General features: G+C 46.7%; 1 protein-coding gene and 1 non-coding gene across 5 annotated transcripts in view; one reads left to right on the top strand and one right to left on the bottom strand.

The window, feature by feature from the left end:
• Positions 1-1,529: 1,529 nt before the first annotated feature.
• The window catches only part of Ank1 (ankyrin 1), a 98,351-nt gene continuing 72,251 nt past the window's right edge, over positions 1,530-27,629 (bottom strand). For 2 of the 4 annotated variants that reach the window (XM_076853808.1, XM_076853809.1), the window contains 6 exons: positions 18,197-18,755; positions 14,692-14,965; positions 9,980-10,063; positions 8,968-9,033; positions 8,530-8,662; positions 1,530-2,680 (listed from right to left, as the gene is read on the bottom strand). In XM_076853808.1, the coding sequence (XP_076709923.1) occupies positions 8,564-8,662; positions 8,968-9,033; positions 9,980-10,063; positions 14,692-14,965; positions 18,197-18,755 (1,082 nt within the window). In that variant the 3' untranslated portion in view covers positions 1,530-2,680; positions 8,530-8,563. Of the gene's footprint in view, positions 2,681-8,529; positions 8,663-8,967; positions 9,034-9,979; positions 10,064-10,750; positions 11,226-14,691; positions 14,966-18,196; positions 18,756-27,629 lie in introns of those variants that run through there. The other 2 variants (XM_076853810.1, XM_076853811.1) reach the window with 2 other exon arrangements.
• Trnag-acc (transfer RNA glycine (anticodon ACC)) lies at positions 8,234-8,304 on the top strand. The gene has a single exon. It is a non-coding gene; the product is annotated as a tRNA-Gly (tRNA).

Below are 27,629 nucleotides of genomic sequence, written 5' to 3'. Positions count from 1 at the left end.
AATGGTCTATACATCAGAGTGGGGGGGGGGGCATACTCTCCCAGTAACAGAGCATGGGAGAGTCAAGAAATGATTTGTTTTTCATAACAATTAAAAAAATCAAGGTAATTTCAAAACTTCTAAAAAGCGTCTAATGTGCAGACTGCAGCATTCTCTAGGCATCATGTGGAGACCCCAAACTCCTCCCCTAAACAGCTCCTACTAGCAGCGGGAGCGTGCAGCCATGCCACCGAGGGCCTAGGGCCGGCGGGCCAAGCAGCCATGCCAGACGGAGCGGAAGATGCCAAAGCAGAGCCTGGAGCCGCGGGGCCCACGCGGGGCGCTAAGAGGGGCTACTGGGTTCAGCTGCAGCGGCGACCCGGGAGAGGAAGGGACAGGATCGAGGCGGAGGAGGCGAGCCCTGCGCCTGTCTTCCTTGAGCCTTCACGGAATCGGTCCCTGGCCGCGCTGGCTGGCCTCTCCTGCCGCAGGCCGGGAGCCGGGGCGCCTCTGCTTCGCGGCGCTGCGCTGCGCTGCGGCGGGTCGGGGCGTTGGCGGCCACCGCTGCGCCCCGGTGCCCGCGTCCGAGCAGCGTTGGGTCTCGCACCATGCAAGAGGGGGCTGCGAGCCTGCAGCTGCTCAGACGCAGCCCTCGGCGAGAACTGGGGCCAGGAGTTGGCACTTCCTCTCCCCTGCCCGCCCCACTGGGAGAGCAAAAGCAAACCCCGCCCCGGACGGATCCGAGTGCCTCGGCCCGTCCGGGACGCGGCCCTCGAGTCGACCGCACTTGGCCCGGGTAGGGCACCACCGGGCCAGACGGCAGAGGCCCGGTTGTCCCCGTTCCGCCCGAGACCTTTGCCGTCTGTCTCCAGAGCCTTGGGGTCTCTGACATTGAGGGCGCTTCTGTGCTACTTGGAAGGTTTAAATGTGTCCAGAGGACACCTTCGAAGAGAGGCAGGGGAGGAAGGTGACTGGACATCCGCCACAGTGGCTCTTTGAGAGGAGAAGAGCCTACCAGAGTCTCTCTCCTGGCCCTAGAGGGCGCCCGCCCGGGCAAGGACGGGGCCGGATTGTGCTGATTTGGGCCTCCCTCTGCCGGAGGCTCTAGTATAACTTTAAGGCTCTTCCCTGATGGCACCGAGGCGAGGAACAGCCAGCTGTCGATTTCCTTCCTGCCCTGACCCAGAGCCTGGCTTTGAAGGGTCTCTTGGCCAGCCCGGGGTCTCTTGGTGGTCAGCAGCTCCATCCTCCTTCGGCTCTCCTCCCACTGGGCACGTGGTCAGGAGCCTTGCGAAGGGGAGGCATTGGGGCTGGCCAGCCTGGAACCTAGAGCCTGTACCCCCAGCCTGCGGGCTGCCTGGACTTCGAGCACCAAGTTGGCTCTGGGAGACCTTAGGGTGGTCCTGACATCTAGAACTGGCAGATACATTCACTAGCCCTACTTCCTTCCTTCCTCTTTCACTGAAAGACAGCCTGTAGCTCCTTCTCCCGCAGCCTGGAGAAGTCCTCAGGAGCTGAGCTGTTAGTGCTTGGTACATACTGCTAAAGTGTTTCTATTGGTTTGCATAGTATTTATTGTTTTTCATATACACAAGGCTGATTACTGTACAGTTTACACTTTGAACACAGACTATGATAGAAGTGCTTGAAGATATAGAAAACCTCTTCTTTATTGGACATGCTGGTGCGACCCTGGGGCAGCCACTGGCCCTTCCCCAGCTGAGACCTTTAGGATGGGTCACTGGCTCCCTTTGAGCCCTATAGCTAAGCCTGGGGTCCTCGCCTCCAATTCTTAAGTCCTTAACACAAGGAACCCTGAATGCACTCTCAAGGTGATGATTTTCCATTGGAAGATGATTAATATTGAAACTGGCAGAAGAGAGAGAGAGAGAGAGAGAGAGAGAGAGAGAGAGAGAGAGAGAGAGAGAACATAAAAAAAATCCAGTTTATCCACAGGAGATTCTATACAGCTTCAGAGGTCACAGTAAAATCAGTATGTAGACAGAGTGAAGAGGAGGTGTGTGTGTGTGTGTGTGTGTGTGTGTGTGTGTCCTCTGAATGTCATGGAGAGCATTCTGGAAGGAGCAATCCACTGGGGAGTAGAGGGGTTGTCACGAATGGAATGGAGTTGGTGTGTGCAGGTGGGGATGGTTAGCAGATGAGGCCATGGGATGAAGATACTAAACTGATTTCATGCCTAGTTTTCTTTTTCTTCTTTTTTTCCCCCCCTCTCTCTCTCTTTTTATTTCCTTTCCAAAAAGCCCACATGGATTTCTCACAGATGAGGTTGGGGGAAAAAAATACCCTGTGCGAAGTCAAAATCAAAACAATTTTTTTAAAAAACAAAAACAAAAACCATCCCCAGCCACAAAAGAGCCCTTATTCACGTTTGCATCCATATGCTCTCTCTCGTACTTGTTTTCTGTCCTCTCTCTCTCTCTCCTCTCCCCTCTTGCTGCTTTTGCCCTGATTCCCGACAGAGATCCGTAGTCGACGGAGGCAGGATTGAAGACTGTAGGTCATGCGTCTACAGTCAGTCAGTCGTTCATGCGAATAGGAGACTAAAGGAAGTCCCTTACAGAGATCGTGCTGTGAGCCTAGAGGAACATGTGCAGCGCTTCTGTAGCCCTCCGGTCCAGCTCTCCTCCTGTGTGCATGGCAGAGTGTGTGGAGTTCAGGGGTTGGGTGTTGAGGTGTGATCCTGAGAGACACAAAGAAAGAAGGAGTCACTTAGAATTTAAAGGTGCAACTCCCAGCAACAACTCCAAACACAGAGTTTTTTGCTGGCTACTCAGATAGGGTCTGATTCAGGGAAAGCAGACTCCCCAAGCAAGGTGATGAGCAGTGAGCTATTGTGCTTAGGGACTTTGAACTTCCCGGAATACTGTCCACCCTTCCCTGGGGAAGGCAGCCTCTCCACACCACCCACGTTTCCACTGTTTTTTTGCACAGTGGGTGAATTTCCTGGGAAATCTGCATAGGGCAGGGAGGGTGCTGTGCTGCGTGCTCCCGAAGAGGTGCCAAGAGGCTCCCATGCCTGTGCAGCCACCTGGGGAGAAATCACTCAGTAGATCAACTCTCTGCTGAAGTTCTGCCCCCGTCCCGAAGACCTGACCTGCACAAAGCCTTCCTGAGAACTTCCTGAGAACTGCAGCTGCTCTGGAAGCTCTCTCTGCTCATACATACTTTTCATTTAAGAGTCTACAAAGTATAGTGATTAGGAGCAGGAACTCCTCAGCCAGATTGCCCAGTTACTTGCTGCCTGACCTTGGTTAAGTTACTTACCTGCTCTGTGACTCAATTTCTTTGGCTGTAAAATGAGGACAGTAATAGAACCTACCTTATTAGATCATTGTGATGTTTAAAAGAACTAATAAATAAATAAATTCCTTAGGACACTGAGCATTCCATGCATGTAAACTGTTATTGGGTTCTCTGGAAATGCTACTGTTATTGTTGTTCTTTGTTTTTTTTTTTTGGGGGGGGGGGGTGGTGGTACCAGAAATTGAACCCAGGGGCGCTGAACCACTGAGCCACATCCCCAGCCTCCCTTTCTTTTCTTTTTTTTTTTTTTAGTTGTTGGTGGACCTTTATTTTACTTATTTATATGTGGTGCTGAGAATTGAACCCAGTGCTTCTCACATGCTAGGCAAGTGCTTTACCTAGCCCTTTTTAATTTTTATTTTGAGATTAAGTCTCACTAAATTTCATAGAGCCTCACTAAGTTGTTGAGGCTGACCTCAAACTTGTGATCCTCCTGTCTCAGTCTCTTGAGCCATTGGGATTACAGGCCACCATGCCCTGCTGTTGACTTTTCTTTTAAACATCTGTGTTATTTCCCTGGCTGGACTATAAACACTTCAGGGGCAGGAGCCTCTACCTAGAGTTTCCTATAGTACGTAAGCACTCTTTGAACAAGAGACAAAGTGAAATCTGGAGCTCAGGAAAGACCCATTTCTGGCTCAGACCCTGGGCAGAGGAGAAAGTTAAAGCCTTGGAGATCACTGTGGTAAAACTACCCTTTTCATTTTTGGGTAAAGTGAGACTCAAGGGGAGCAGAGATAGGGCAGCTGGAGCAAGCAGCAGCCCGGGGTGGGAGAGCACAGGAGCTTCATCTCTGCAGCTGTTCCCCTGGGAAGGAATCACCTTTCAAAACTTAGAAAACAGCTTCCTTCATTCTGTGTGGTTGTGCCAGACTTGTTCCTTCTCTTATTTTCTCTCTGCACCGTAGCACCTGTCCCCACCCCTACCCAGTGCTTGTGGCTCTTTTCTCTCTCCCCTATACCCTAACTCTAATGTCCCTGCAGTGGCTGGCTATGAGGGTAGACTCATACCTCCCGCATACCTCCACTTTACCTCCCCCACTCCTCCTATCCAGACTACTGACTAATTTTAAACTTATTAAACTATTCTACTGTCAGCGTTAATGCAAGTCTTGCAACCACATTGTCTGAATGTAAAAGTATCCCCTAAAAAGAAAAACATCCAAAGGCAGTAGTCTTTTTCCTCCTGCAGCTTTGCAGAGAGCTCTACAAGGGAGAGTCAGGCCTGTACAGAGGGGTGCCAAGAACCACCAGAGCCCTGCTCAGGTTCCTGGTAATGCAGAGGCTATAGAGTTGCTTCTACTCTACTCCTTCCAGCTATCTGGCTCCACACTGTCCCTACAGCAGGACTGAAAACACTAATACTTGGACCTAAATACTTGGGCACAAAGAAAAACCCACTACCTGCTATGCTACTCTCTGCCCCAAACAATCATGCCTTGACTAAACAGCAATTTTTCAGCTTCTACACACTGCCAGGAAACTCCCTCACCCTGCTAGGCCTCCAACGCAAAAGCCTTCCCAAGGTTGGGAGTGGTGTGGGGGAATCAGAATGAGTGGCTTAGTCCATTAATTTCTACCCTTTGAGGGAGGGGGTTCCACATTTTTAATTGAACTAAAACCATAATTTGTCTGAGATCACATTTTAGACACGAAGTTACAACAGTCCACTTCACTTCTAGGAAGTTTGCAAAGAGAATTTTAAAAAGAGTCATCATAATTTAATATTCAATATAAATCAAAAATCACTTGAGCAACTTGAGGGACAGAATCCTGAGTTCTAGAATTATAATTCACCAATATTGGGTGGGGCAGGACTCACAGATATCTTTTTTTTTTTTTTTTTGGTTGCAGCTGGGCTTAGTACCCAGGGTCTCATACATGTCAGACCAGTGTTCTACCACTGAGCTACACCCCCAACCCCAAAATATATGTTTTAACAAGATTCTTGGATGACTGTAATACAGGGAAGCGGATGGCACTTTGAGAAAGAGCATAGTAAAACTTGCCAATTTATAAAGCCCTTTCATAAACATGAACTCATTGATCACCATAGACATCCTGGGAGGAAAAATATTGGCATTATTGCTTCTTTATAGATAAAGAACCTGAGGCTTAGAAAGGTCAATTGATTTGCCCTGAGGCATATTACAAATAAAATCCGCCATTGATTGAGTGCCAGAGTATGTTCTTATTTACTCTTTACATAGCTTTCTTTCCCCCTTATTTGTAAACCTTTGTATGTTATTGTTGTTTCATTTTATTGTTTTTTTTTTTTTTTTTGCAGGGGGTGTCTGGGGATCAAACCTAGGACCTTGTGCATGATAAGCATATTCTACCACTCAACTGCATTTCCATCCCTGGAAATTTCCTCTTCTTCTTTTTTTTTTTTTTTAAATTGAAGTGTAACTCATTTTCAGAAGGGACTATTTTCATCTTCTTTTGAGGAGTCTGAAACTCCAGGCAGTTAAATGACCTGTTTAAGGTAAACAGGAGGAGCTAGGCCTTGAATCTAGACTCCGAAACTCCAGTTTTCACTCTCTGAAACAAACAGAGCTGATTCACTATTCACTATTCACATGTAGTCATATTCTACAAAGTGTTTGTAATCACTGAATTAGTGAATGCTGAACCACCGTTCTTTAAGGGAAATACAAGGCTAGGTTCCTGTGAGCCTCTGGTCACATTTTCATTGACCAATAAACATATAACCCTATTTTATGTGGGATCTGTTCAAAGACACCTTATTTAATATATATGGCTAATGCATTCACATTGACCTCACCATCAATGGCACTATAACTGGTTTCTTCACGAAGCTTCTTACTCTCCTTCTGGTACAGGGGATTCAACCCAGGGGAGCTCTACCACTGAGCTATATCCTCATCCCTTTTTTATTTTTTATTTTGAGATAGATAGGGTCTTGCTAAGTTGCCCAGGCAGGCCTTCACCTTGTGATCTTTCTGCCTCAGCTTCCCAGGTCCCTGGGATTATAGGTATGTGCCACTGCACCGGCTCCTGAAGCTTCTCTAAAATGTATTCTCTCTGGAAGGCACATCACAGCCTCTTTGCATTTACAAACACTAGAAAGCCTTTTAGCACTGCCCTGGAAGAATATTTTAAACAGGAAAGTCACCAAAAAAACCCACAGAAATGCACAAAACATGGCACCAAATAGACCAATAAAAGGATGCTTGTTTGAACCGTGAGAGCTGAAATAAGGCAGAATTCTCCTTGCTCAGCCTCATCTGGGAATATGCATTGTCAGGCATCTCAAACTTTTCTCCCTTCTGTGCCTTCCTGTGAATGACCACAGAAGTACAGTGAGAACTGGATTTGGGTTACAAGTGAATTTTAGCAAGTAGGGGAATTTGAAAATGAACAAGGAGGATCTCCTGTACATCCTTGTGAGTGGGTGGTAGTAAATGTTAAGAATTAGAGTGCCTGCAGCCCCTTCACTATCTTCTCTGCAGCCTTTGCTCTCATTAGAAGGGTTCAGTATTTTATGTTGCTCCTTAGGCCCTTTGAGACACAGCCAGGAGCCTGCCTCCAAGCTCCCTCCCTTATCACTGTCACCCCTTATCCCAGGTATCCCCTTTGCCTTTTATTGGAAGAAGGCCCAGCACCGTCCTGGAGTCAGGCCGTTCCATGTTCCTGACACCCATGCACATGTGGTCTGATCCTTAATCACCTGTGACGGTGTTGGGTGTTGGTAGTTAGTGGGTTCAACCTCTTTGCAGATCATCTGTGGCAAATTAAACAATAAAAAATAATACTAGATTCCCTCCATCCCCCTAGCCCTCTTTCTGGGTTGCTTGCCTCCTGTTTAGGAACATTGGTAAAATCTGAGCCAAACAGAAGCTCAAATTCAAAGTCATTACTGCAGCTACTATAAGAAAAATAAGGCAGAAGAGTGTACTTTTCCCCTTCACTCTCCTTTTAAAAAATTTGTGCACCTTTGGATTAGTTCCAAGTCTGAATCTCAGCTAACCTCAGCCTTCGAAGCCAGGAGTGGGTGGGACCCCCCCAGCACCCCCCAGCAGTGCTGGGGTTAATGCTGTGACCTCCTTAAGCTGCTGAGGAGTCAGATCTAATTTTATCCTCTCACTGGATCCGCCAGTCCTCTTTTTTGCCCAAGTGCTGAGATATGTCAGGAAGCCCCAAGTCAGCATTTCTGGTGGCTCAGGACGCAGAGGGCCCCGCTTTTTGCAGAATGCAGAAAGCCAGCGCCTGCTTGCTACTTGGCCCCAGAGCCAGGCGTTGGGGATTTGGATGGCAACAACCCAGTTAGTGCTGTGCTGGGGCCTCAATGCTTCCTCGCTCCCGGCCGACTCCCACCCCGATGCATCCTGTACTGAGCTGCCCCGAGCTGGGCACAATGAAGGGCCTCGGGGCAGCTCAGTACAGGATCCCTCAGGGAGGGCAGATCATCAGAGCTGGCCGCTGAAGCCCCCAGCACTGCACAGGCCCACTGGAGACCCTCCCTGCACAGCACAGCACACACCCCTCCTTAGCGCCATTGCCCCATGCTCACACTCACCATGCACCAGCACCCTTCTCCCAACCCCATGACCCTCCTGACTTTCCAGGGAGAACACCGTCCACCCCTTGGGTCTGTTAACTTCAGCCCCTTCCTAGAAAGCAAGGGAGCAGCTTGGTTCATGAAACATCAAGGAGAACTGAAGCCCGGGTCCTGAAAGAACTTCAGTTAGGTTCCAGGTCCTAGAGACATCCCATCTCCAAGCCTTGGGGCTCTTTTGGGGAAAGTGTGTTGAAATATCACCGCCCAGAGTGTTTTTCCTGCACTCTCCACTGTCCTTGCCACCAACCCCTGGAGCCCATTGCTTGGTTTCTAAGATAGTGTGACTACCTTAGATGGACAGAGTGCTTTTCACTCATGAAAGAGTCCTTTTGAAACTGTATAGGGGTTAGGGGTGTAGCTCAGTGGTAGAGCACTTGCCTACCATGCAGGAGGCCCTGGGTTTGATTTCCAGCACCACCAAAACCAAAACCAAATTCTAAAAACCGCATTTGTACACTTCCTGAGAAATAGGTGCCTCTGTTTCCTTGAAGAGGAAACTGAGACTCAGAGACACAGTCACTAGGTTGGACCTCGAGAGAGGCTGGGTAGAGTGAGTACCCTAGGAGAAAGGGATGCAGGCAAAAAATGAGTAGCAACTCCACTGAGGGCCAGGCCATGCAGAAAGGACGAGAAGGCTTCTGTTACCTCCCAAGAGGCTACTCCGAGGAGAGACTGGAGATCACTGTTTGCCCCTTTTCAGGCTGGCCCGCTTCACTATCTGAGCCCCCTTTCTGCCCTCTATAAGGTCCGGGTGCAGGCCACTCCCTCTCAGCTCCACCTGGAGACAGCAGCAGAGACAGAAAGCAAGACAGATCACACAGACAGATGAAAAAGGAAAACAAAAGCTAAGGAAGGAAAAGGGACAGTATGGAGCTGGTGGAACACCATCAGGAAGAAGGTGACTGGAGGGACAGACGGTGCAGACTAGGCTGTGGCCGAGAGGCAGGCATCAGAGGAATTCCCTGGGGCTGCTCCGAAGAGTGAGGGAGCCCAAAGCCCCCTCAGTACCTTGGCATGCTTTATAAAGTACTCAATATCGGCTTCCAGCTCACTAGGGTCCTCCAGGGGCCCCTCAACAATCACCTCCTGGTGCTCCTGGGTGTCATCAGCACCAGACGAGTCTATCTGCCGGACAACTTTGCGAACGATCTGGAAAAAAGAGGTAAGGGGGAAAGGGCTGGTCAAACCATGAAGACAAAGTGTGAGAAAAGACTCAGGAGAGAGATCTGAGGAATAAGGGGCCCTACCCAGAGGGGACAAGAAAAGGGAGTGGCCTCTTGCTGCCATTACTTTATGGAAAAACCCACCCTGGACAATGTCAGAAAGGCTAGAATTTGTGGAGGGCTCTTGGCAGGTTTTGTTTAATGATCAAAGTCTGACCACATGTAAAGTCTGTCTCAAGCCTACTGTGCTTCATTCTGCCTTTTGGCATCCGTAGAAGCCAAAAGCTGCCCATCCTCCTGTCAGTGCCCAAGGGAGGAGAACATTTTCTTTTTATCTACAATAATTCCATTCCACCCAGTCCCTATTTGTTCATCCATCCAAACATTCAAATACCATTTACTCTGCATCTACTATGTGATCAGAGCAGGAGATGAAAACATAAAAGAACACGGACCCCGCCCAAAGGAAGGAGGAAAGACGGGGCAAGAGGTCTTGCTCCACCATAGTGCAAGCAGCGATCCTGAGATGCACATGCAAAATCCTCCCTGTTTTCTCTCTCCGGTTTCCCCTAGCTAGCATGGGGCCTGACACCCGACAGACAAAACCATGTCTAGTGAGTTAATATATGCTACCTACTTAGTGAATCTCCAGGTCCTTCTTATTAGAGGGGATGCCTGGTAGGCTGGGGACAGCACACTGCTCTATTTTAGAGGCTAAACATCAGGGACTAGGTTTGGACACAGAGGCTGTGAGAAAAGCCACATCCAAACTGCTGGAGACCAAGAACACACACCTAAACCGCTCCTCCCGAGCGCTGGGGTGGCCCATAGCCATGCCTACCCTGTTGGTGTGGCCCGAGTTATGCTCTTTTGCCATTTAGCTCCTAGCCCCAACCAGCCTCTCCCCAGCTAAAAGTATTCTCTGCACCCACCTTCTTGGTGACAATGTTGCCCTGCTCATCTGTGAATTGTTCCTCTGTCACCTGCTCCCCTGGAATATTCTGAAGCTCATTTCCCTGGAATAAGAGAAAGGGAAAATATATAAGATTGATAAATGGAGGTTGAGGACATAAAAGAGCTGTGGCAGCAACAACCACATCCAATAAATCCCCACCCTGGCAGGAAACTCCAGATCAGCAAGTAGCCGCAGCCAAACAGAGGACTCCTAGCACAGGGGCGGTGCCCCCGTGGGGCCACAAGGCCTGAAAACAGGATGGGCCCAGAGCTTGCAAGAGGTTGGTGTGCTTGATCTTTACAACAGCCCAGGAAGCCAGCAAAATAGGGATGATTATGCAAGTTGGATGGAGGAAACCCTGAGGGAAGAAGTGGGTAAGGCACTGTTTTATAATTTTTCCAGCACTCCACAGTCCAGAAGCCCTGCCACAGATCGCTAGCTACCCTGAGAGTGACTTGCCCGCAATTCCAAAGCTGGTTGGCAACAAGAACTGGATGAGAGAGAGAAGGCCCGAATCCCAGAGCTTTCTGGGCTGTCACCCCATGCTGGGTGCTGAGGAGAAGCCACACACAACTCTGGCTCCCAGTGTAGAATCCGATTCCCGGAGGCCTTCCTGGTCCTTCTCTTCCAACACATTTCCTGGTGCTTTCCCCCAGCTCCACACCATGCACAGCACAACAGTGTCCCCTCAGCCCTGGCCTCTGGTGCTCCCCTCAAGCTCCCATCCTGCCGCCTGCCTGGCCATTACCTGCAGGAGGACCCGCCGCCGGACCACCCTGGTAGAGATGGTCTCCTCGTCGTCACTCAGGCCCTCGCTCTCCCCCAGCTCCTTGTCCAGCTCCTGGTGGATGTGCTTCAGCACAAAGCACAGGGAGCCCTTGACAATGTGCATCACATTCTGACAGCTGACCAGGAAAAAGCCCAGGAGCACTAGGGTGACCAGGAGTTGGGTGATGAAAGTCCACATCCTCACCTCCTCTCACCAGCCTGACCCTCCAGGGACCAGGGAAACCGGGGCCCGACTGCTGCAGGGATCCAGTCTCTCATTCTCCTCTTGGACTCACGAGTCCCCCAGCGACCCCTTCCATCCTCTCTCTCTCTTTCTCTCTCTCTCTCTTGTTTTCTCTTTGTCTCTTTCTATCTCTCCAAGCAGGAGACAGAATGGGCCTTCTCCTGCTACACAGCCGGCCTGAGTGCCTCTCCTGTGAGCAGCCCCGGGATCTGCCCTAATTCCACGGTGACGTCAGGCTTCTATAATTTTAGCTTCCCAAACCAGCTGCTGGAGCTGTCCAACTGGGCTAGAAGGAATCCGGCAGGTGCTGTGTCCTGGACACAGAAAGCACATGTCAAAGTCACTGAAGACCTGGAAGGGGGGCCTGCCCACTAGCCTTTCCAGCCTGCCTGTCCCTATGGAAAACAGAGGGAGTTCTGCCCTAGGAAAATTTCTCATTCAAGGATTCTACAAAATAAAATGTTCCAAGAATGTGGTTGCTCATGTGTCTCCCTGGGCTGCTACTGCAGACATCAGAATGATGTTTGCCTGTGCTGGAGGCTGAGACCAGCTAATACCCTGGATAGTGAAGAGTTTATTTTAAAAATAGCCTCAAGGGGGAGTGATTTGCTCAGGCCCAGCCCAATGAGCAGGGCAGCAGTCCAGTACAGGTGGTGGGGCCACCTGGAAGCCGATCTGTAATTCCTATGAGCCCCACAAGCCCTCAGTCCCCTCCTTTACAGGGCATGACAACCCTGAACTCCAGTATGGAACTGGTGTGTCTATTTAAGGCCTGTCCTTAAAGGCTCTTCCCGTGCTAGGACACTGACGCCCACTGAGCAGGAACCACGCGTATTACACTTGCGTGCACAGAGCTGATTCACAAATGAAGCCGCAGCAGCTGGGGCTGGAAGGAATTTCACTTTCTGGGTCAGGTTGTTCCCCTTTTAAGTAGCAGCCTGTTGGCAGAAAAAATAAAGACCTGGGACACCCTGCACTCACTTACTGTGGGGTCTTGGGAAAGCGGGGCATCTTCTCAGTGCCTAATTTTCCTTATTCATAAGCTGGAAATTAATGTGCTTTTCTTACCCCTTCTTAAAATTGCTGTGAGGACCACAGAGTTTATGAAGACTGCAACTCTGGATAATAGTGGCATAGATGTACCTCACTGTGCACTGCTTTGCAGGCATTGTTCTATGTGTTTCACACATTAACTCAGTTAAACCTTACAAACAGCCTATAGATATGTGCTATAATTTCCCCATTTTGTATAAAAGAAACAGGCAAAGAGAATTTAAGTAACTTGCCTAAGTGAAAAAGTAAGTAAATGACAGAGTCAGATTTAAAACTCCTATCACCCCAAATATGACCTCATTTCAACAAGATAACGTCTGGAAAAACAAAAGCCCTTACTTAGCACATGCAAAGGAGCGGGTCATGGCCCATCATGTAGTTTTAACAAGGCTAAGACAAATCCAGGAACTGGGGTTGGGGGGGGGGGGCGGAATGTGGTAGAGACCTTGCCTGGGATGTGCGAGACTCTGGGTTCCATCCCTAACACCACATGCCAAAAAAGAGTCCACTTTCAGATATTTCCACTCAGATCCCAGAAGAATCAGCCAGGTTATATTCATTGCAGGCCCAACTCCCAAGCCCCATGTGACATGGCATCTCTCTCTCTCTCTCTCTCTCTCTCTCTCTCTCTCTCTCTCTCGTTTCTAGAAATTCAATGGTAATACTAGTAAATGGGGGGGAGCTTTACAAATCATTGTCTTCAATGGACCTCATTATCCTCTCTTGGGGTCTTGTCAGCTGATTACTGACACCTGATTACTGACTGGTCCACACATCCAGTCACTCTGAGGCTAGGGAGGTGATGGGGTTCTCCATTTTCAGGTTGGGCATGGTGGCCCTGATCACTCCTTCTGGTCATAAGAATGTGGAACTAGGAACCAAGTGATTGGGAGTCTCCTGTCCCTGATGTTGGTTCACTGGGTGACCCTGGACAAAGCCCTGGGCCTCCAAGGTCTTCAATTTCTTTCTCTGTAATCCAGGGACTTGGGTGGACAACCTGGAAGCATTCTCTCTGTGATTCCCTGGGGCTGTCCTGCTTTCTCCTCTGCTCCCCAATTTTCCTCTCACTAAGGGATAACTGCAGAGGGGCAGTGGAAAAGAACACCCCGACACCTTTCTCTTTTCCTGGGGATCCAGAACAGACCCAATCAGGATCACCTGTGCTCTGGGACAGCACTTCTTCCTGGGAGGAGCAGGGGTAGATGCCAAGGAACAGCCTGATGGAAAAGAATGCACTGGGGTGGATTGAGGTTAAAAATGAACACAACTGTCTGTCCTGCCCGAGTGCACATACTTGGCAGACAAGCTTTCTAAATAAAACCCTATTTAATTCCTAGCAGTTCTTTACAGCCAGTTGCTCCCAACCATTGTAGAGTCAACCTAGTCCTGGAGTCCTCAAAGGTTTTCTGCCAAGGCTAAGGTTCAGGGAGTAAAAAGGGGAGAGAAGGATAGAAATAGGAAGGACAGGCTGAGAAAACGGTTCCTGGATTAGGGAGTGGTGCTGGGTGAAAAGAGAAAGTGACCAAGATGCTCAGCACATAGCAGCTATATCCATATTAAAAATGCATACGTACAGAATGGCAATGCAGTTTTATAAGGATATATAAATCAAAAAGACACATATTAGTAAGATGTCTCAGATTTGCTTCAAAATAATGTGTGGGGGGAGAGGATTGCGGTTCCGGTAAAATAAGATTGGCCATGAGTGAGTAACCATGGAAGGTGGGAAGAGGGAGGGAGGATTGGAGAAAAGAAAGGGAGAAAAATGCAGGGAAAATCCAAAGAGAGGATGAGAAGCACAAGAAAGGAAGGGAAGGAAGGAGGGAAGGAAGGAGGGAGGGAGACACCCAAGAAAGCAGGAGGAGCAGAGAAGTGAACCATCTCTACCTGACCACCTCCCAACCCATAAGCCACCCCTAAAAGACACGGGATTCCAGAGCTGGATGAGCTCTGTGATATTCCAATCAAGTCCTCATTTACCCAAGAGGACATGGAGGTGCTGAGAAGAGAATGGCTTGCACATGGTCATACAGACCAGTCAGCCTAATGCCCAGTTCTCCCGTTTGGCTCTAAGCCCTTTCTAAAACACAATGGGCAACAAAAGCAGAGTAGAGTATAGGAAGGGGGCCAAGGGGAAGGAGGAAGGGAAAGAAAGAGGAGACACTGAGGGAAAAAATAGACCAAATTCTGTTACATGCACGTGCAAGTTCATAACAACCAATTCCCCTGTTACGTATCATTATATACCAATTAAAACAACTTAGCATGACCAACAAAGACAACTAACAAAACCCAAGGTATTGGGGTCACTAAAGGCTTAGCTCAAGCCCTCCTGGGCAAGTGAGGCCTTGGGCAAGCTTCCCAGCCATTCTGATCATCATTGGCCAAATGGGAATGAGCACCAGGCTGCCATGTTGTTGAGATGGATGACAACTACTCTGTGAGGCCACCCTTCCTCCAGCAGAGGTCAAGGAGGCAGAGAGGTGGACTGTGACCTTGAGTCCTTACTCTTAGAGAACGCAAGGTCTCCACTGCAACTTTTAAAGAAAGGACACAGCTTGCCTCAGGGTTTCTTTTCTGATGCTGGAAAAGAACAAGGGGAGGAGGCTCCCTGTGGGCCTCACCTGCATCACCTGGGAGAAGATGCTCCCCGCCGCCTGCGACCACTCCGTGTGGCCCTGTCGGCTCTGTTCCCTGTCTGCCTGGGAGCTCCCCGCCTCTGGCTGTTCCATCCGCATGTGTTCATACTCCTGAGACCCGCTGGGCTCCAGCCCTCGGACAGTGGTGATGGTTCTCTGGAGTGAGTGTGGGCCTTGCGTGACCTCCTCTTGCCAGGAGCTTTGGGCAGCATCTTGCAGGTATGTGACTATGGAGCCTTCTTTTTCCCAGTCGTGTGGTCTGGGGTCAAGGCCAGATGATTGATGTTCAGGGAGAAAGAAAGGACAACGGTCATCTTTCGGTCTGTACTCTCTCAGATGATCCCCATCCCCATCTAAGGCTCATCCAGGGCACAGCCTGTACTGTCTTCTACCTCTATGGAGAGCATGAGCAAGTCACTGAGCTGACCACTCTGGGGAGGAGGCACATGTGGCCTATTCCTGCCATCAGGTACAGAGGGCCACGGACACCAGAGCAGTGGTCCCTCCTCTTAAGTGCTCTCTTCTCTGGGCTCCTGAGGCACCTTGCTCGATGATGGTTCAGTTCCTGGGGTCTCCACAGCCATCATCTTGCATCCCCAGACTGTCTCCCACTCCACCCTCTAAGTCACTGGATAGTCCTTATCTGAAGGGTGATCACTCTCTCCCCTTCAAACATATCTTATGGCTTCCAGAATATCACATTTGCCTGGTCTCCCCCTCCCTCTAGCCTTTGCTGGGTCCCCCTAACTTCCAGGACTTCTGAGCACTGGAAGCATGGGGTTCCATTTGCAGATCTCACGGCTAGCTCCCTCTTTAAGGGAGCTTCTCCCGCTCATGGTGGGAAACCCTGTTCAGATGCTCATCATGCTCAGCTTGGAACCCTTTCTTGAACTTCAGATGCGTATTTGCGCGTTCCTTCCCCACATCTCTACTCTGGCTCTCCAACAGGATCACAAGGACAGCGGGATGGGATCCGCGCATTGAGGATCCAGCTCCACACCCGGTCCACCCAGTTGTCCTCACTACAGTCCTGAGGTTATGAAGGACGAAGTCACCTTCATCCTTGCAGTTGCCAGTTGGAGGGAACCTGCCCTCCTTGCCTCCTTTCTCCCACACTCCACATCATATTAATCAGCGAGTCTTTGGAGTTCAACTCTCAAAATATAACCTAAACCCAACCATTTCTCACCACACCCTGATGCCTCTTGGTCCACGTCACCATCAACTCCTGTCTCCTAACTCTCCTCCCTGCCCTCACCCTGGTCACATCAAGCTCTTCAAGGCAAGAGCCGGGGCATGCCACTCCTTCTGCTCAACGCCCTTCAGGGGCTCCCCATCCTACCCTGGAAAGGCCACTTTTCTTAGGACCTCAAGGCCCCACATGTTTGGCCTCATCACCCTGTTCACTCGGCCCTGAGGCTCTATGACCTTCTCAGTGTCCCCTGCATCTTACCCGGCATGCTCCAGGTCACAGCATGAGCACTAGCCAGGCCTTCTTCTGGGCCTAAGACACACTCCCTTATTTCCTTTAAGTCTTAACTAAATGTCCCTCCCAAGGGGCTCCCTGGCCACCCTATCTATAATTTCAACCCTCTGCCTCTCCATACAGATACCTATTCTCCTAATTCCCTTCTCTTATTTTTCCTTTTAGCACTTTCAGTATCCAACATTTCTATTTTCATTAAAGTCACCTTGATATCCAAGAAATCCATGAATGTTCAATGTTAGATAAAATGGCATAGTATTCAAATAGAACTTACACATATCCCTTTGCACATTTTAAATCATCTCAAGAATACTTATACTACCTAATACAATGTAAATGTTATGTAAATAGTTGCTATGCTATATTGTTTAGGGAATGATTATAAGAAAAAAGTCTGCACATGTTCAGTACAGACGCATTTTTCCCTAATATATTTGATCCATGATTGATTAAAACTATGGACTTGGAACCCATGAATATGAAGGCCAGTGGTACTTCTAATTTTATTTCCTTTTATCTTGTTTCTTGTCAATTTCCCCACTAGAACATAAGCTTCTTGCACAGACTTTTGTCTGATTTGTTCAATGCCATCTCATCAGAACTTAGCCACTTTTTACAGGTGCCTGGTACATAGTAGGTGCTCTATAAACATTGTTAGTTTGAGTGAATGAAATTCACGTGTTGAAGTGGATGGATGACCAAAGTCACAGAACCTGGCAGTGATATAACAAGGCCTAGAATCCAGGTCTTCTGACTCCCTGTTCAGTACTCCTGTTGTTACAACAGGAAGTGGCCAGCACACAGCAAGTGTTCCATAAATGTGCGTGGAAAGAATGGCCATCCAAAATGCCAGCATTTTACTCTGAACACTCGGGCTCAGTCTATCCAATTCTCCACTCTCATGGAAGGATCAGTTTAGGAGACAAAATGAATTCTTTGCTGTCTCATCTTTTAAATGGCTTTCTTTTCCCTCCCACTTGGGATGTGGTCAAGCCTACCTGAGTCTCTGAGGGGCCATGGAACAAGGTGGTGGGAAAAGGAAGTGAGAACAGTTTTCCCGTGCTCTCGCTATTCCTGAGCTCACTGGGTGGCCACAGCCTTCTTCTGGAAGCACGGGAACCATCTCCTTGCTTTAGGGAAAACTTATGGAGCAAAGCAACATGGAGGAAAGGGCCTTCATCCTTCTCTTCCTGTTCCAGTCCAGGGAGGCCAAAGCGATACCCAGATCATGCCTGCCTCATCTCTCTCTGGCACCGCAAGGAACTCTCTCACCTCTGAGCCCTTTTCTGTACTCGGCAAAGTTGGGGGTTCCACTGCTAGGACAGCGGGAGTTCAAAGGTACACTGGCTCCCAGTGTCCGGAGGGCACGAGTTCTCTTGCCTGAACTACTATGCTGCTTCCTTGCCCCTGGCACAGTGTCCTGCCTTCCCAGCACAGGATGCTTGGCAAGGAGAACCACCATTGCAGAGCCGTTGAAAGCTCTGTCCTGTTTAGATAAACCCATCAGACTCTTTCAGAGGGGATAAGTAGAAAGGCCACCATTATCAGTGGAATCACATGCAGGCTGTGTGACTGCACACAAATAACTTCCCTGGGCCCCAGGGCTTCGAGGTGTCTAAATATGGCCTTCAACAGCAAACCCGCAGTGGTGAGAGGCATCCAGAACACTGAGCTCCAGCAGCACCCTGCAGTCATGGGTCTTCCCAAGTCTTAGGATCCACCTCCCCGTCTCCCTCGTCCTGACACCTTTCAGGGTCTCTCCTTCTGGCCACACCCAGGGAGTGTCTTGGCAAGGAAGTGGCCTTTGCAGATCACAGCTTGATTCTCATGGACAGGGGCTTTGGGAAGCAAGCTGGTGCCCTGCTAAATGCACCAGGGCATTTGAACACAGGGTCCAGGATAGTAGCAGCACTTAAGCATTCCCTCTGGGCTCGCCGCCATGCACAACCTTACCCAGAAGCCCAGGAAGATGAAAGGGACCTCCGCCACCGCAGCGGCCCTTACCTGTCCTGGCTCCTCTCCAGCACCTGACTCACATGGGGCGAGTCTGTGATTCGGGCTTGCACCCTCTGCTGGCCTGAAACAAGAGACACTTCATTCTCTGAATCCTGCCCTGCACCTGTCGAGTCCTCCTGCCTCTTATAACCTGGCAGCTTCTCTTCTGACCTCTGACCTTCCTCCTGGTCAAGAATATCGATAAGGCCATTTGTGGCATCTGAATCCACTGTGTCGTCCTCCACAAGGTCCAGAGAGCCCAGCTCCGGGCCCCGCGGTTCCTCTGAGAGCGCCCCCTCCAACTTCCACTCGTGGCCGGTGGCATCAGAGTCCTCGGCCTTGCTGCACTCCAGAGAGGAGTCCTCAGCAGTGACCAGGGAGGGCGTGAGGCCCGCGGACCACACCTGCATGTCAGACATCTCCAACATGGTGTCATGCTCCGTGGCCGCCAAGGGGATGGCGTCTATGACGGCCACCTCGTTCCAGTACTGGTCTGCACGCAGCGGAGAGGGGAGCGCGTAGTGCAGGGAGGCAGGGGACAGCAGCTCGTCCTGCAGCGAGGAGTAACCTGGATGGGCAGACAGAGGGCAACATGCTCCAGAAGCGATTTTGGTCACACTCGCTTTCGTGCAAATCCACACACACGCGCACACACAGGCACGGCCACGGAGATGCATGCGCGGGGCAGGGGGCTTTCCAAGCTCCAAGTCCAATGCTCAGGCCTTGTGGCTGATGCTTGGGACACTGGCAAGAGAAACAAGGCTCTGAGCTGGGTAGGGGGCAGCCAGGGATTGAGGACAGAAGGCGTGGCAGGCTCCTTTGCTGGATGGCAAAGAAAAGATATTGGAATTCTTTCATATCCAATTCAGAGCACTAGATAAAGAAGGCTTTATCCAAAGGACTTGTGCTCCCATCTGTTTCTGATCAGATGAAAAGGCCACTTCTCCTTGGCTGGGCAGGAGTTAATGTTGTTCTTTGCTCAAAACTTCACGTTAGCACAGTCCTTAGGGTCCTGTTAGAAATGTACCTTAAAGGGAGGGTACAGCCCACCCAGGACCAGGGCCAGGAACCAGGCTGCCTTGGAGGGGTCTAACAGGGTACACTGAACATCCACAGACCTCAGTGCGGTGGTGAAATGGGAAACAGGCTTCTGGTTTGGCATGAAGTGACTTTTCCTCAAGATGCATATTGGTTCCAGAAACTCTGATCTACAGTGGCACAGGTGAGGGTTCTAAGGGTTCAAAAATGGGGGCAAGGTCAGAGGGCACCATGAGGCACCAGGTGCATCTGCCCCTAAGCTCCTCCTCTGCAGGCCCTGAGCTGCCCATCTAGTTCTGGGTCAGCAGTGACCTGGTGGGACTAGAACCAGCTAGCTCAGGCCCCCAAGTGCATGGCTCTGTAGTCACTACAGCTACTTCCCACACCTGTTTCTCACTGCCTGGCCTGGACATGAGTCTTTGACAGCATTCTGGCTGGCTTTGATAATGGCTCCTGATGTTCAGAAGTGACTACAAAACACAGTAAGCAGTGCATCTACATGTGCAGGGAATTTGTTTGGGGGGGGGTGGGATGTCAGTGCTCTTTCAGGGGGGTCTACAGCGCTCCTCTATCCAAGGGTCAAAAGGACCTTGATTTCCCTTCAGAGCAGCTGCCAGTCATCTGGGAGTCGGAGAAGAGACTAGAAGACAAGACTCTCCATTTGTCTCAGCTCATCCAGAAAGCCAGGGAGCAGGCGTGTGCCCAGAACCACTCAAGATGCAGCAGAACTGAAGGAGGTCCCTGCAGTGGGGAGAGATAAGCCTTGCAGAGTGTCTAGGGGACCTTCCTTGTTGGTCAAAGTGACACTCCAGCCAAGCTTCCAAATCTTCAATCTGCCAGCCACTCCTCCCAAACCCACAACCAACAATCTTCAGGTTAGACCTCTGTTCTATCTATCCTAACCAAGCGGGCTCCTGTCGTTTGCTCCGCCTCTGCTCTGGGTCACAGTGCCTGCCCTCCCCTTGCCTCTACTCTGACAGTACTACCTTTATTCATCTGCCTGCTCAACCCAACCATTCACCAATGTCCAATTACATGTGAGGCGCTAAGCTAGAGGCTTGAGGATTACAAACACAAACTCACACACATTGACAGGTTTTCTTTAACATATTTTCCCAACATCTATAGTTCATCTTGGTTCTCCCATCTTTGAACCTATCCTGTGGCCCCTCACTGAGTTGGCCAAAGGAACTGTTAACCTATGAAAACAGGGATGATGTCTATCCTTTCCTCCCACTTGCCCAGAACAGGGTTGCGAAGCCACTGGTCCCATGATAATTGGAGAGTTCTCTGGATTTGTGAGGGGACCCTGCAGCCAGAACAGAAAGACCTCACTGCTGTTGAGTGAACCACCACTGCTAACATTTACCTGTGTGTCCAGTGTGACATGAGCCAGGCCATGTGCTTGACATGCTTTAATTCTCTTAAAATTCCCAGGACAGTTTTCTTCCTGACTTATTTCTATGAAGCTAGGTGGCTTCAAGTCCCAAAACTAAGGGAAAGGGGAGAGACCATAAGGGGTGGCTGGGGGTCAGTTGCACGGTGGCTCTGGCCAAACTGGGAGGAACAAAAACTTGGCAGTAGAGTAGGTGAAACAGGTAGGTCAAATCTTACCCTGTTATTAACTCCAGGTCACCATTTGTGAAACTGTGACCTAAGGAGTTGGGAAACCAGGAGCAACAGCTTTCTGACACTCTGCAAACATGAGCAGAAAATTCTAGAGTTGTGTGATTGCTATTTTTCTTTTCTTTCTCACTAACATTATTATTCTAATCCTATAATCTATTGTGCATTTCTTTAGTACAAACATATATAACATTATTTCTAACTATTACAACTCTACAAGGGAAGTAATAGCATTTCTGCTTTATAGATGAGGAAACCAGAGGTTTTGCAACTTGCTTAAGATTACACAGCTAGTAAGTGCAAGGGGCTTCCAGTAGATTTTGCCATTAATCTCTTTTCAACATAGCTTTACTGAGGTTATAGTTGAATGTCATAAATGCCTATGTTTGAAGTGGATACATTCTAACACGTGAATGTGTCCATGAAGCCATCACCACAGTGAACAAAGAGGATGTACCATCCCAGAAGTCTTCCCATGCATCTCTCTAATCTCACCCTCCCTGGCTCCACCCATTCATTCCCTGGCAATCGCCAATCTGTTTTCCATCACCATTTGTTAGTTTGCTTCTCCTAGGATTTTATATAAATGGAATAAGAACAGTTCATACTCTTTTTTTGGGGGGGTCTGATTTCTTTCATTCAGTCTAATCATTTGGGTTTCATCCATGCAGTTGTATCAATAATTCATCCATATTTGTTGCTGAGCCATAGCCCATTGGACGGATATACCAGAGTTTGTATATCCTGCTAATGGACACTTGGGTTGCTTCCAGTTTAGGATATTACAAATAAAGCTGATAGTCTGTATAAATATATGACTTTCTTTTCTTTTGGATAAATACCTCAGAGTAGAATGGCTGGATTATAAGGTATGTATATGTTTAAAGTTTTAAAGAAAGAACCAATGTGTTTTTCAAAGTAGTTGTGTCATTTTATATTCCCAACAGCAGTATAAGAAAATTCTGGTTTCTCCATGTTGTCATTAACACTTGGCATGATCAGACTTTTTTTTATTTTAATCATCCTTATAGGCGTACAATGGCATTTCATTGCAGTTAGTTTTCTTTCTTCTTTCCTTCATCTCTCCCCTCTCTCCTTCCCTCCATTCTCCTTCCTTCCTTCCTCTCTCCTCCCCTTCCCCTCTTCTTTCTTTTTGGGGTGCTGGGACATTTCTTGGTGGTGCTGGAGAATTTGTAGTGCCGGGGAAGTTAGGAAAGCATTCTATCACTGAGCTACATCCCTGATCTTCCTTCTAGTTTTGTTTTCCCCAATGATTAATTATATTTAGCATCTTCTCATGTGCTTCTTTGCCATCTCTTTACATTCTGGGTTAAGTGTTCAAATCTTTCGTCCGTTCTAAAACTTTGGTTGTTTTCTTATTAATGTGATTTTTTTGAGGGGGAGGATGGGCATAGAGATTGAACACAGGGACACTTTACTACTGAACTACATCTCCAGCCCTTTTTATTTTGGGGACAGGGTCTTGCTAAGCTGCTGATGGTCTTGCTAAGTTGCTAAGGCTGGTCTCAAACTTAAGGTCTTCCTGCTTCAGCTGCTGAGGAGCTGGGATTACAGGTATGTCCTAGCAGGCCTGGTTTATTATTGAGTTTTGAAAATTCTTTATGTGTTCTGGATACACGCTATTTAATTACTTGCCAATATTTTTTCCTAGTCTGTACCTTGTCTTTTCATTTTTTTTACTAGTGTAGTTTGAAAAGAACAACATTTTAATCTTGATGAAATACAATTTGCCAACTTTTTTCTTCTATGGATTATACTTCTGGTGTCTTTATTTAAGAATTCTTTCACTTACCCACGATTCCTAGTTTTTTCTTATGTTTTCTTTAGTAAGTTTTATAGTTTTAGTTTTAATCTATGATCCATTTTGAGTTAATTTGTAAGGTATAAACCTAATTTTTGCATAAATGTTCATAAAGGTTATTGGCCTGTAATTTCTTTTTCTTGGAATGTCTTTTGTTTTTTTTCAATATCAGGGTAATGCTTACGTCACAGAATTAGCTGCAAAGTACTATTTCCTTTTCAATTTTCTAAGTTATTTCTTCCTAAAATGTTTGGTAAAATTTACCAGAGAAGCCACAGGGGCTTGGAATTTTCTTCATGGAAATGTTTTAAACCATAAATTTAATTTCTTTCATTTATATAAGGCTACTGAGATGATTCATTTCTTCCCAGAGAAGTTTTGATAATCTGTATCTTTGAAGGAATTTATCAATTTCATCTGGGTTTTCAAATTTATGACACAAAACTGTCATAAGCCCTTTACTAATCCTTTTGCTACCCATAGAATCTGTAATAACATCATCTCTCTTATTCTAGGTATTGGAAAATTTTGTCTTCTCTTTTTTTTCTGATCAGTTTGGCTGGAAGTTTATCAATTTTACTGATCTTTTCAAAGCACCAGGTTTTGGTGTCATAGATTTTCTCTGGAGTTTTCCTTTGGATTTCACTGATTTCCACATCTTAATTATTCCCTGCCTTCTCCTTACTTTAGGTTTAATTTGCTCTTCTTTTCTCATTTCTTAAGGTGGAAGGTGAGGTCATTAATTAGAGAACTTTTCTCTTTCCTAATGTGGACATTTAGTTACATAAATTTCCCCCTAAGCACTATTTTTGTGATATCCCATACATTTTGATATCTTGTGCTTTTATTTTCATTTGACTCAAAATATTTTCTAATTTCCCTTTTGCTTTATTCTTTGATTTATGGATTATTTAGATATATGTTATTTAGTCTACAATTAAAAGCATAAAAAAAAAGAGCCCACAGAATGAGTGCAAATCTTTGCCAGCCACTCTTCTGACAATGAATTAACATCCAGAATACATAAAGAACTCAAAAAACTTAATACTAAGTTGGGCACAGTGGTGCACGCCTGTAATCCCAGAGGCTCAGGAAGCTGAGGGAAGAGGATAGAAACTTGAAGGCCAGCCCTTGCAATTTAGCAAGGCTGTAACCAATTTGGTTAGACCCCTGTCTCTAAATAAAATACAAAAAAGGGCTGAGGATGTGGCTTAGTGTTTAAGTGCCCCTGGGTTCAATCCCCAGTACCCAAACAAACAAACACACAACAACAACAACAAAAATCAAAAAACTTAAATCCAACAAACAAACAAATAACCCGATCAATAAATGGGCAAATGAACTAAACAGTTCTCAAAAGCAATAATGCAAATGGCCAAAAAATGTATGAAAAAATGTTCAGTATTCTTAGCAATCAGAAACAAGTAAATCAAACTACCCTGAAACTTCATCTCTCCCTAGTCGAATGGCAGTCATCAAGAATACAAATAATAAGAAATGCTGGCGAGGACATGGGGAGAAAGGAACGATTACACATTATTGTTGGGATTGCAACTTAGTACAATCAAAAGATTGTACTAATTCCTCAAAAGAACTAAGAATGGAACCATCACATGACCCAGCGATTACATTCCTTGATATTTATCTAAAAGAACTGAAGTCAGCATATTATAGTGATATCTCCATTCCAATATTTATAGCAGTTCAATTCACAATAGCCAAGTTACAGAACTAGCCTAGATAGCCGCCAGCAAATGAACAGATAAAGAAAATGTGGTATGTATACAGAATGAAGTTCTACTCAGCCATTAAGAAGAATGAAATTATATCATTTGCTGGTAAATGGGTAGAACTGGAGAACATCACGATAAATGAAATGAGCCAGACTCAAGAAGTCAAGGGTCGAATGTTTTCTCTCATATGTGGAACATAGAAATAGGAGTTTAAAAAAGGGGATCTCACAAAAATAGAAGGGGTAATAGTAGAATAGAGGAAGGGGACCATGGGGAGGGAGGAGGAGAGGAAAAACGGGAAGTACTGGGGAATGAAATGGAGCAAACTGTCATGTGCACACATGAATATGTCAAAATGAAACTCAATATGCACTAATAAAAATTTTAATAAAGTATATTATTTAGTTTCTAAATGTTTTTTTATGATTCTAAATGATTTTCTAAGTAGAATTGTATTGTTGATTTCTAATTTAATTACATGCTGATCAAAAACACTGTGTTTGACTTGAATTCTTTTAGATGCATTAACACATATTTTATCTATTTTGATGTACTTATTAGCTATAACTCTTTGTAATATTACTTAAATACATCACAGTCTGCCTGGAGTGATAGTAAAACAGTTGGAATACAGCATAAGAACTTTATCAGAGTACCTTTCAGTTTTCCTGTCCTGACTTTTGTGTTACTGTTTTTGACATTTGGCTTTTACATGTGTTATAAACCCAGTGTTGTGCTTTTGTTATTTTTTTGTTCAGTGGGTTATTTTTAGAGATTTAAATAATGGGAAAATAAACCTTATGTATTTATCCTTGCAGTTAACATTTTTGGGACCTGTTCATTTCTTCATGTAATCAATATTTCTGTCTGATATCATTTTCCTTTGGCCTGAAGGACTTTTTTTTTAAAAAAAAAAAAAACATAGCATAGATCTCCTTGTGATCAACTATTTCGTTTTTTTTAATGTCTAGAAAAGTGTTTACCTTCATTTTGAAAGTTACTTTTGCTGGGTATAGAAGTCAAGGCTATTTCCTTCTCCGTGTGTGTGTGTGTGTGTGTGTATGTGTGTGTGTTGCTGGGGATCGAAACCAGGGTTTTGCACATACTAGGCAAATACTCTGCTACCTATCACCTCCAGAACTAATCTTTTCTTCTTTAAATATGTGGTCTATTTTGAATCCACCATCTTTTTGTTTGTATTGTTTCCAGTAAGACATCTGCTGTCATCCTTATTTTTGCTTCCTGTACCAAAACACCTTTCATTCTCTGTTCTTAAGGCTTTCTCTTTATCATTGGCTTTGACTAGTTTATTTACAGTGTGTCTCAGTATTAAGACACACTGTAAATAAACAGTGCCTGCATGTTTCTTGTGCATGGGTTTATTTATTTACACACTGTAAATTAACAGTGCCTGCATGTTTCTCAGTTGCCTGCATGTTTCTTGTGCATGGGTTTCATTATACTGCTTGAATCTATGTATCATTTTCATCAAATTTGGAAAAATTTCAGCCATGAATACTCTTCCTCTTTTCTTCACTGTTGGGAACTCTAATATCTTGGGTCTCTTGAAATTGCCCCATAACTCACTGATGCATTTTTAAAAATTCCTTTTCTTTATGTATTTCATTTTGGAGAGTTTCTGTCGCTATGTTGTGAAGTTCACTTATCTTTTCTTCTGCAAGGTCTAGGGCCGAATCCTATCCAGCATAGCTTTCATACATTCTAGTTTTATCTCGAGAAGGACAGTTTGTGTCTTTTAAAAATATCCTTGGTGTCTCTTCTGTTTTTTTTGTGAATTTCCATTATAATAAATATTTAGCATCCTTCTCTGCTCATTTTAACATCTATCAGTTCTGGGTCAGTTTCAATTGATTGCTTTTTCTCCTCATTATGGATTGTTTTCCTGCCTCTTTATATTTCTGATAATCTTTAATTGGATGCCAGACATTATGAATTTTACCTTTTTGGGAGATGGATCTTTTTCTAGTCATATAAATATTCTTGAGCTTTGTTTTGTTATGCAGTTAATTGGAAGCAGTTTGAACCTTTTGTGTTTTCTTTCAAGATTTATTAGATGGGGGCTAGGGATGCAGCTCAGAGGCAGAGCACTTGCCTAGCACTCTTGAGGCCCGGGGTTCTATCACTAGCACCAAAGAATTTATTAGGTGGAGATTTTTTCAACTATGGTTTAATTATTCCCCATTTCTGAGGCAGTGTTTCTTGGCTCCCTACCAATGTCTGTGAATTATCAGTTTGACTGCACAGAACAGCTGGTTAATACTCAAATGAAACTTTTGGGGGACTTTGTGCAGATCGCCAGAGTTTTCTACCTGGGTAGCTAGTATACCACTCTAGGCCTCTGTCTTGGGAGTTCTTGTTGCTGTGGTCTCCCTGATCTTAGGGGCATCTCAGCTCAGGGAGTCTCCCGGTTTTCCCCGGAAACCCTTTCAAGGCAATTGGAGGACTCACCTTATTTACTTCCTATGCCTCATGAGTCTCTGTCCTTGGCTGCCTGGTATCCAATGCCTTGAAAATGATGGTTGCCTACATTTATTTTTGTGGCTTTAAGAAGGAGGGTACGCCCAGTTCCTGTTATTCCATCTTGGCAAGAAGTGTAAACAGCACCTCAGATACTGCCAGATGGCATCTTGTCACTCCCAGGAATGTCAGAAAAACTCAGGAAGAAGGAGGAGAATGTAGCTTTGCTGGCCACAGAACACTGGAGGCTCTTCTTGGGTACCTTTTGTGAATTTTCCACCTTGAAACTTTTATAACATTCACTTAAATGGAATTTCACCAAATGAAAATATGTGAGTGAGGAGAGCACATGCAGCCTCTGCCAGGAATCCCTGCTTGCCAGCACCCCAGAGCTTCTCTCCCCCGTGACCAGTCTTAAGGTGTATGCCTGGTTCTCCCTCTGTTTCCACAGGACCCCATCCACCTACACAGACTTAGATTTGAGGCTCGTGGGCATGACTGTCAGGTTGGAGTGATGTTCAGTATGGCCCCATGCATTTCCTGTGAGGAACACCTCACAAGGTCAGGGTGGATCTGACTACCATCTGAGTAGAAATGTCTGTCTTGAGTTTTAGAAATGTCTGTCTCCCTAGGATTCTCTTGTAGCCCTAACTCACTTGGGTCACCAGTCCATCTCTCAGTCTAAAGGCTTCTCATTTGGGGTTAAATGTTGGTGACCCCAGGTAAAAGGCCACCATACATATTG

This window comes from Callospermophilus lateralis, chromosome 4, assembly GCF_048772815.1.
Source record: "Callospermophilus lateralis isolate mCalLat2 chromosome 4, mCalLat2.hap1, whole genome shotgun sequence".
Taxonomy (NCBI): Eukaryota; Metazoa; Chordata; class Mammalia; order Rodentia; family Sciuridae; genus Callospermophilus; species Callospermophilus lateralis.
The sequence above is the reverse complement of the archived record's forward strand: the minus strand, read 5'-3'. Positions and strand labels throughout refer to the sequence as shown.